The sequence below is a fragment of the Ananas comosus genome, unplaced genomic scaffold (assembly GCF_001540865.1).
Source record: "Ananas comosus cultivar F153 unplaced genomic scaffold, ASM154086v1, whole genome shotgun sequence".
In the NCBI taxonomy this organism is placed as follows: Eukaryota; Viridiplantae; Streptophyta; class Magnoliopsida; order Poales; family Bromeliaceae; genus Ananas; species Ananas comosus.
The window spans coordinates 62,864-73,558 of record NW_017893358.1 but is presented as its reverse complement, the minus strand read 5'-3'; the positions used below and the strand labels follow the sequence as shown (position 1 = coordinate 73,558).

General features: G+C 33.1%; 1 protein-coding gene across 4 annotated transcripts in view; it reads left to right on the top strand.

Annotated features, from left to right (window-relative positions):
* LOC109705761 overlaps window positions 1–10,695 on the top strand; it is a gene marked incomplete at its 5' end in the record, with an annotated part of 51,842 nt that overhangs the window by 1,957 nt on the left and 39,190 nt on the right. For all 4 annotated transcript variants that reach the window (XM_020226551.1, XM_020226550.1, XM_020226552.1 and 1 more), the window contains 1 exon segment: window positions 1,234–1,298. In XM_020226551.1, the coding sequence (XP_020082140.1) occupies window positions 1,234–1,298 (65 nt within the window).

The window sequence follows — 10,695 nt, the reverse complement described above, 5'->3', positions numbered from 1 at the left end:
CTTTCGAAAGGACGAAGATGTTCATATTTATAAGTTATTTTTAATGATGTGATATCTAATTCGACGATTGATTTCGTTCGGCATGATTTAAACTATTAGAACTATTTTGAAACTAAATTTTATAATTTTTAGACTTCGTTTGCCTAATAAACGAAGTCTCAAAATGAATGACTAAAAATAAAAATCTAAAAAAAAAAATGATAAAATACTCAAATTTTGAATCGAAAGTATTGAACTTAATCTTGATACATATCATATTATACATATTAATATATATGGCACCATAGGTGACCTACGGCTCCAAAAGACTTTTAATTAATTAGCCCACAAGGGGCAGTCATCTCGGCCAATGAGAGCACCAATCTTTTAATTAATTTGCATGATTTTATTAGAGTCCCAGGGTCACTAGTTTGGCTATATATATATATATATATAGAGTAGGGCTAGAATACTTGTAAAAGTATCATGGGGGTAATACTTATGTGTTTTTAGCCCTTGGATGGAGAGATGTGAGGTTGAGATGATGGTGGTAGGTGGTGGTAGGTGGTGGTAGGTGGAATAGTGTTTAATCCAAGGGCTATTAATAATTTAAAAGTAAATCCAATGGCTTAAAACCTAATAGCACCATGATGATGATACTTGTGAAAGTATCATAGCTCAACTCTATATATATATATATATATATATATATGAAAAGTAAGTCTAATTTAATGAGAATTAGACTTATATTTATGATCGATATAAGATAAAATTAAATTTTGTATGGTAACTAATTATTTGCTTGTTTAGTAACTTGAGTTGGTAAATCTATTGGTATTTATACGTTTCATTGTGTTAATAGCGCCTGTAAGTCATTTATATATTTCTAGCAAATTTGGTTTTCAAGGATACTTTAGAACTAAAGTTCAAAAATTTGGATGCGTTGGTTCTGTTTATTTCCTTGAATGTATTTTCTTTCTTTGTTATTTTATGTCAATTCCCGAAGAGGAGAATTGTACTATTGATCTCATATGAAGTTTGCAATTTGTAATGTATGGCTTAAGGCAGAGGTTCTGTAGATTAAATTTCGAAGGCTTTCTTTTTTTATGCCTTTTTTTGTGTTGATTAAGTTTGCTTAACCTTGCCATGCCAACTTGTCATATACTCAAATGCCTTCATTCCTATTTTTGAAGAATAAATGTGTCGCATGCATTTCAAATTTATTAACATGTGAACTTCCTGCTTAATATGCAGAGATTATGGATTTTGGATACCCTCGAAATCTTTGGCCTGAAATCTTAAAGCTCTACATCACTCAGGTGTTAGTTTTAATTATTTAAAACTATGATTTAAAACATGATTTTAATATTATTATATATATATATATATATACATATATATATATATATATGCCCCATGCACGCGTAGCTTGTAGATTCCCTCCTAGGACTAGTTCTTCTACTGTATATTTAGTTACACGTTAGTTTCTGTATAAATGTTTTTGAGTAGAGTTGTGGGAAGAAGCGCTATCTATTAAAATTTTGTTTGTTCCAGTTAACTTGGTGGCGCTGCAAAAGCTCAACTAGAACCAATTTTTAATTTGCTTGCTTACAAACAATTTATAACATATGTGGCTCATTCTAATTGGTGTGGTAGATTCTTTTTAATGTAAGCATATGCACTCACTTGTTGTTTACCAAAAATATATATATATATATATATATATATATATATTTTTGGTAAACAACAAGTGAGTGCATATGCTTACATTAAAAAGAATCTACCACACCAATTAGAATGAGCCACATATGTTATAAATTGTTTGTAAGCAAGCAAATTAAAAATTGGTTCTAGTTGAGCTTTTGCAGCGCCACCAAGTTAACTGGAACAAACAAAATTTTAATAGATAGCGCTTCTTCCCACAACTCTACTCAAAAACATTTATACAGAAACTAACGTGTAACTAAATATACAGTAGAAGAACTAGTCCTAGGAGGGAATCTACAAGCTACGCGTGCATGGGGCATCTATATATATATATATGTATATATATATATATATATAATAAATAAGAGGATATATATATATATATATATGATACATGTGAATATGAATATACATGATAATGCAAGTTGCACATGATGGGATATGCATGACAATATATATATATATATATTTACCTCAGAGAGAGAAGGCCAACGGTTGAGATCATCATGGAGAGCATTGTGGGGAGGAGGATCCTCCTCCTCCATTAATGGTTTGTTAGGGTTTAAGAGATGGGATTTTTGGGTGGAGGAGAAAGGAGGGGAGGGGGAAGTGTTACACATTGAGGTGAGATGTGTGTTCACCTTTTTCTTATTTCCTTGGTGGGGTTATTTTTAATTTGGCCTTGGTTTGGATGTGTGTATATATATATATATATAGTTTCTTCCCTTTGGGAGGGATGTTGGGAGTTTAATTATGATGATGGTGGGCTTGTGCTTCCTCTGGCAGCACTGGAACTGCTTATATAGGGGCAGGCAGTACAGCCCTTCAAATGCCAGCGGCCATGTGTCGATTTGGAATTTGGAAGTGATGTGATGGTTGGGTATATTAAAAGGGAAGGAGAAATGCGGTCCCCCCCTCTCTGAGACCGCAGATGCGTTGGTCAATTTGTGTGGTGCCTGAACTGCATAAATAAATAAATAAATTAAAGTCACCGATTGTTGTTGTGCATTTGTGTCCTGCATAACTTAATGAATATATTGCATCTTCTCGACGTTGTATGTAGCTAATGCATCAATCTATAATGGCAGCAGAGCTATGGTTTGAGCCACCCCTCTCAAAGAGTTATCACAGATTGCTGATGTAGAGGTCACTCAATTTGACGTTGTATGTATTAACGCATCAGTGATAGCAGCAGACCTGTTATTAGGGATGTCAATGGGTATGGACACCCGAAATTTTATCCGAATCCGAATTCGAATGAAACGGATATATCCGATGGATATGGATATGGATTTGAATATGGATATAAAAAATAAAAACCCGACGGATATGGATTCGGATATGGATTTTGATTGTACCCGACCCGAACCCGAACCCGACCCGAACCCGAATTTATTTTGTATTATATATAATATATATATAAAAATTTGATGTTATATTTGAATTTGTATTTTAAAATTTTAATAATTTAATATAATATATTTGAAAATATTAAGAAAAAAAATAATTGTTTCGGTTCAAATTTTCGGGTCGGGTTCGGGTTCGGTTCTCGGGATTTTGGTCGGCGTTCGTAGTTTTATTTTAATTGTTTTTTTTTTTTTTATTTTTTATTTTTTTTTTTTTTTTTTTTTTTTTTTTTTTTTTTTATTCTTAGTTTTTTTTTTTTTTTTTTTTTTTTTTATATTTTTTGTTTTTATTTTTTTTTTTTTTTTTTTTTATTTTTTGGGATAATTGGATTTTTAATATCCGTCGGGTTCGGGGTTCCGGGGTCCGTATCTTCGGGTTTGGAATCGGTTCGGGTTCCGGGTTTTAAAATCCGCCCCGAATATCCGACCCGTTGACATCTCTAACCTGTTATTTCGAGTCGGCCCGCCTGCAAAGAGTCTAATAGATTGCTGATTTGGCGTCACAATAGATTTGTAGTATATTTGAATGGTAAATTCGACTAATCGAAGCCAGCTGTATATATCGGTCACTTACAACAAGGATACTATATATTTTGTGAAAGTTTTATTGTATACTAGTATCAAAAAGCTCAATAAAGTCGTACTCGTTGCGGTCCAACATTCCCAGCTCAAGCCATCATAAATATCTATATTTGATAGATTTTCAATGTCTACAATTAAATCAATGCGTTGCATCTGAGTGATCACGAGCCGCTCAATCACTCGACTAAGACTAAGATGATGTCTGGCTTCACGCATGTCAATGCAGAGAAAAGTAGCGAAGCAAGTTGATCGTGCGAGGAAAGAAGTATGAAAGAAAAAAAAAAAAAAATAAAAAAAAAAAAAGGTAAAAACGCCAAGTGTTCTTTATTCAAATATGTGCGTATTTTTCTCTGGTGAGTCTGTATGAATGTCCCAATGGACCATGATCACGTAAAAATAACTTCTAGCCAGGAGGGTTAAATTAATGGGAAATGCTTGTCCTATACTGCTAATTTCCAGAAGCACTCCCAATCAAAAACATTGAATCTATCGAAAGAGCACATTGGCGCATAAATAAAAAAAAAAAAAAAAAAAATTCAGTAGAAAAGCTCCTTCTAATGACGCCCTTGTTGAGGAGCCGATCTGCTGTCAAATGTGTGAATTTTTATTATCTAAGAATATAATCCTCTCCTCTAAATTCAAAAAGGTTTAGTGTTTTTTTTTTGGAAAAAAAAAACCCCAATAAACTTTTGGATGAGAGGCAAAATAAAAATGAAGCACGTGAGCAACAGATTTGGAGGGCTCTGAAAAAGGCGCGCACTTGAGAGCTCGATCCGCTCATAAGTGCATGGTACTAACAATATGTGGTTTATTGTACACTTCCTTCTTAACATGCGCCCCTCCATGTGTGGTGATTTTCACCATTGCTTTGTTTCCTTTGTTTCACTCAAACTTCTTTCTGCGCTCCTTTTTTTTTTTCTCATTTTGTGTCCTTGCTTTCTTTTATCATTGGAATTTCCATTCAGAATGGTCAATTTAAGGAATACATCTTTTTCTCCCTAATTCTCAACTAGCTAAAGCTAAAAGAAGGATTCGTGATTTCTCTATTATAAGCTTTTTCAAGGAACAAATCTCCCTTGGCATTGGCGCCATGCAATGCAAATTCTGCCCTCATGTTTTCCAGCCATTTATGCCCTTTTTTTAAGGCAATTCATCATTCCTTCTCACTTTAAGGACCTGTTCGAAAACGCTGTAAATACAGTATAATTGAAGGAAAGCAAATTTTTTTAGTGGGTTTTTTATAGCTCTAAAATATAGAGTTATAGTCTACATAATAGATGTATTTTTGTGTACATAAAAGGAGGTCCTAGCTTCATACATCTAAATAATAATAATAAAATAAAATAATAATAATCAATAATCAGAGCAAGTTGGTGAAAAAATGGATAATGTAATGTCGATTGAAAAAGTATATAAAATTTCTAGAGTTCTTCAAAGCGGCCCAAAAAGTGACTCATTGTGGAGGTTTTCTCTGATATTTTAGCATGTTTTCTTGTTCTTATATTGGCTATTTTCTTTATTTAGGGTTGATTATATATATATATATATTATATGTGCACTTAGTGCTTGCTAAAGATCACTTAGTACATATTTTCAAAATCTTTGATTAATTTTTCGCTATAATTCGAAGTCGACAAATAACACACTAACTTACATAGAAAACATCTTTTAAACTGATCATTATTGTTAGTAAATTGGCGAATATAGATCAAAACACTCTTAAATTAATATATATGATGAACATATATACAAATATTTAAATGGTGGAGTGCACTTAAATCGCTGAAGGGACCCAACAATTCTTTTTTTTTTTTTTTTCGTACTTCAAGTTATTAACATGCCCAATATTTCTTGTTCTTTCTTCTCTTGTCCGCCCTATCTTTTGTAGTGGGTTTTGCTTATCATGTGTGGGGCATTCCCTTTATCTCAATGCTGCGCATTGTTCCCTCCTCAACGTGCCACTAATGCTCTCTTCCAAGTTTTCACATAACATTAGATAGAGCTCACGAGTCACTATTGAATATATGTAATAAGATAAGTTGTTATCAGTCTTACCGCGGGTATATAACAGTATTTTCGTAAGAGCATCGAGTTAGTGTTCGTATACTCTTAAGAAGTCTGGTAATTGTCTCAGATATAATATATATATATACTATATATATAGTATACTATAATGTATATACAGCTGTTCTGTCTGTCGCGTCTCTTTCTTCTGTCTCTCCCTATAATACATTCTGTCTAGTCTTTTTCATCTTGATTATGATTTGTATGTGCAGATGTAACCTATTTGGTTACGTGTGTATGTACAACTGGGCATACAAAGGGGACTTTCCTTCCCTTTTGTATTCGGATGGAGGTTTTAACTGCATGCTTCTCAATTAATACCACTAAGTGCGTGCGTGTGCACCAAAATGTGAGAGCGTAACTCCACATGCGAAACCAAAGTGAAAAGCACGGGAGAGAGAGATCTGGAAACTATTCAACAAAGCATTTGTAGATAATAAGTGCGCAAAAGTGAAAAAAGGCAGGGGCCTGCTACTAACTGAAGAAAACAATACTGCGACTACTAAAGAAACAATATATGATATATACTCTTTTATTATCTTGGGTCTTCCTCAGATCGATCAAGATGACAAAATTCCCCAGCAGTGCCACTGAGGGGAAATTACCAAAGCAAGTACTACTTGCGCCCGTACCTCCCTTTCCACACTACCTTATTATTACTGTGCTTTTCTGCCCACTGCTTGATAGGGTTGGAAATGACCGACTCGAGCGTCCCGCCCCCTTATCTTACGCCTCAAGTTTGCGAGAAGAGCTTATTTTAAGCCTCAAGTTGGCTTGAAATTATTTTTCGAGTCTAAATTTTCAGACTCAAGCTCAGCTTAAAATAGTTCGAGCGAGCTTTGAGTGAACCTAAAATCGTGTCGACTGCTCGAGGCCCTAAACGAACTACTGAAATATCTTAAAAAACGTTCATACAAATATAGGTTTAATTTTAGTAAATATTATCTGAATTAATACAAAATTTTTGTCTATGATGGTCAACATGTAAAATAAATGCATGGAACGGTATTTAATAATTAAAAAATAATTTATTAAGTTTGATATAGAGGAAAAACTCACGTCACAAGTGAAAGAAGTGGGTCGGGTAGAGATTATTAGGATACAGGCTTTGCTTAGCTTAGTTTTGTGGACCGCAAATATAGTCCAATAAACTAAACTTACATATACATATTAATTAAAATACATAATAAATAGTTTTTATTATATATATACTAAAATATATATTAGATATAATATATAATATGTATAAATATAGCATAAATTATACATAATATATATTTCATTATATATAATAATATATTATTCGAGGCTTTTTAAGGCCTAATTTCAATGAGCCTAGTAATACTCAAGCTCGACTTGAAATAAATTTTGATTGTTTGTTTTTCTACGAAGCTCAGGGCGGGGCGTTTGTTTATTTCGAGTCTATCTAAGCGGCGACGCAGCTAAAATGCTGATGAGACGCGAGCCGACTCGCTCATTTGCCTCACTTACTGCTTGGATAAATTTATCCGCTTCCTTCTCCTTTTTACTATGAAGATCCGCTCAACTATAGGGCATTTGAAATTTCACCTTAACGTCAACTTTTCTCGCATAATCGTAACTTTGTCGCTTTGAATTTGAGTGAATTTATCATATGATAGGGCTTTAATTTAGAGATGTCAAGCAGGCTGGAACCGAGCGATTTTCGAAACCCAAATATGAACCCAAACTATCAAATCCGAAACCTGAATCCCCAATACGCCCAAATAAGCCGAAACCGCGAACGGAATAATTATTCTTTTACAATATATCAAAACATATTGATATAATAAAATTTTCAAAATCCAAATCAAATATAAGCATCAAACATTTATATAATATTATATAAATAATTAAGTCGGGTTCAAGTTTTGCTCAGGTACAGGTCGAAATTGCATACTTCGAACCAAACTGTCGGGTTTGCGCTTTTTTTGATATCATATTCCGAAACTATATCCGTTATATCTGAATAAATCCCGCTTCGTCAGATTTGGGTTCGATAAATTTCAAAGTATTTGTATGCATCGACATCTCAGTTAATCATTTTCTAACTAAGGAAACTAAAGCAACTAACTTTAACTAATTACAGACATCATTATATTTGCAAGTTTTTAACTGAACTATTGTAAAATCAATTAGGAAAATTAAAGTTAATTAGGAAGCAATTACAAAAATAAATAAATAACGTAAATAAATAAAATTGAGGAGCTTGTTCAAAATGCCCTAAAGTTGAGGGGTCTTTTGGAATTTACTTAATTCATTTTTCTTCTTTTGGACACAAAACTCTAGAGAGTTTTCTCAATAGAATTTCTATGAGGTGAACTCTTGATACATGATATAATGTGTCTTTATCTTTATAGAGTTTTTACTCTTTTAGTTGGTTGGGGAACAATGAGTTCCCTCCACACAATTGTCGCACCTTAAATTATCATGCCATTTACTGTTCCCTCTGTACGCTTGCCTCCTTATACTCCATTCTTGTTTTTTCTCTTTTTTTTTTGAGAATAGGTACATGCTACCGCCGCTTCGTCCGTTATTTTATTAGAAATAAACTTAGCTGATGTAATGCAAATAATTCAAGACTTGGGACTTGGTACACCACCAACCCTTTGCCACTTGCTCTCCGTAATACATTTTTAGTATCGCTAAATGTGCTGGTTTATTACTGTATTCCAGTTTATAACGTGATACTTAGTAGCCAAAACCATCAAGCAACCTATAAGCAACATTTGAGACACCCGTAACATTTTATCGTGTAAAGATATGCAGTTCATTTGAATTGTAAAGATTCTTCCATAGTGAGTGGTAAAGAGTGTGAAATAATCAGTTTGTTTCTCTTAAATCTTACAGCGACGAAGAGCGTAAGAGAATGATGTTGTATCACATTCCGAGTTCTGAGTCTTGAACTTTTTGATAGGTCCTAAGAACGTGGTCTGATGAAGATCCAAGCAGGATCTTCTTAGTTAATAGAATGATAAAACTATATGAACGCAACTGTTGTTTCTCCAAAAAGTCAACTCTCTAAAGACCAGCTCCTCTATGTTGTATCTCAGCAGTGAGGAGAGAGACCCGGGGCCAAGAGTTCTTGTTTATGAAGTAGTTAAATTTAAGATCCTAATTATAATTTACCTACCATATTATGTAATAACATAAGAACATATGAAAAGATAGAAAACTAAGATTTTCATTTCAAAGCATTTACTAGGTATAACAAATTCTCAATTTTATCTCTTAAGAATGATAAATAATAATAATAACTACTTATTTATCGATGAGACGAAAACCAGTCTTAATATATATAACATGATTTGTCTGCCTCAACTGTCACTAAACATTTAAAAAAAAAAAAAAAAGTCACCAAGTTTTAGCACTTCACAAAATAATTTAACAAGCCCTAAATAAGATATATTCTATATTCGGCAATAAACATTATGGTAACGTCACCACATGTATTGTTTGATTATCTTATTTTATAGCCTGTTATCATTTAACTGTTATGGCACAAATATATGAAAAATCTTATCAATAAAATAAAAGGGAGATGACACCAAAAAAGTGATTTGTTGTCAAAAAGGAAATAAAAGAGTTTGGTGAGTTAATTAATTGGTATTAAAAGTAGGAATCAATAGGTTCTCTTTATTAGGTACCACAAAGAAAAACTGTGGAACGCTACGTAACTAATTATCATTAGTGACACAAACAGTATGATTATGCACACATCATCATGCCAAAGTCAATTGTACGCATCAAAAAATATCATCGCAAATGATAATATTTTGATAATCTCAACGCCGACTAAAACACTGATTCGAACTTAGATTAGCGTATCAAGGGATAAAGCCTTAGCTTAAAATGTCGGTTTATCAAATGAGATAGTTTAAACCGACATGCGTCGACGGATTAAAGTAAGTGTATACTTGCCTTAGATTTTAAACAAGGACAACACAATGCTTCTCCATTTTACTTCACTGTGATTGAATTTCATATTATTATCCATCTAGAAAAGGAATCCCCAACTAACATTAGGATTGATTAGGAGCATAACACACAGAATTGACACTTAGCATGCAAAAAGTTGGGATATGTAATAGTATTACGGGAGAATATATTTAATTGAAGAATCATTAGTAGTTAGTAAGTAAAGAAGTGTTGAAGACAAAGATGACTCCCTTAATTAATTGAAGCAAAAAAAAGGCAAAAGCAAATCTCAAGCTAGTGTTTTAGAAAAACCGCTAAGAAATATATTAGTTTACTAAATTGATGTATATCCAATCAATGAGCAGGAAAAGTTTGATGCTCTTGAATACTTAAGATGCAAGGAGTATCTAGCTAAATATTATCTGACTAATTTTCTGCTCACGAGTAATCAGATCCCTGTCTTGTGCGGAGATTGCGTTGACCGAAAGTCACAAAATCGAAATTTAGGAGTGTGTCCTCTGTATACTTCAAATGAATTGCCTCTCTCTCTCTCTAAACTAGTTTGAGCTTTGAAGAATTATAGTTAGATGGAACGATACCAAAAAATAAATCAAGAAGCAGTGTCATGATTTGATCCTGCATACTGGGCAATGTGCTGGCAGGCGTAGAAAAAAGGAGATTGTCGCGAATAGGCCATTGCATTCATACTACATGGCAATGTCTTTGTCTAAATAATATTTTAAGTGAACTAGTTATGTCCATTCTTAATAGCTCGAACTTGAGGATAATCTATGAAGTAATTTCGAACGCATCCAAATTATATATATTATATATATATATATATATATATATATATATATATATACACCATTGCTTTACAAAAAAAGCCAAACAATAAAGCACATATGTCAACAAAGATGGAAGACCATCTTAAGGGAACTAAGATCAATCACCCTTAAGCACAAGCTTATGATGTTGCACCACGTGGCAGACCCTATAACGTGATTTAAAATCTAATAAA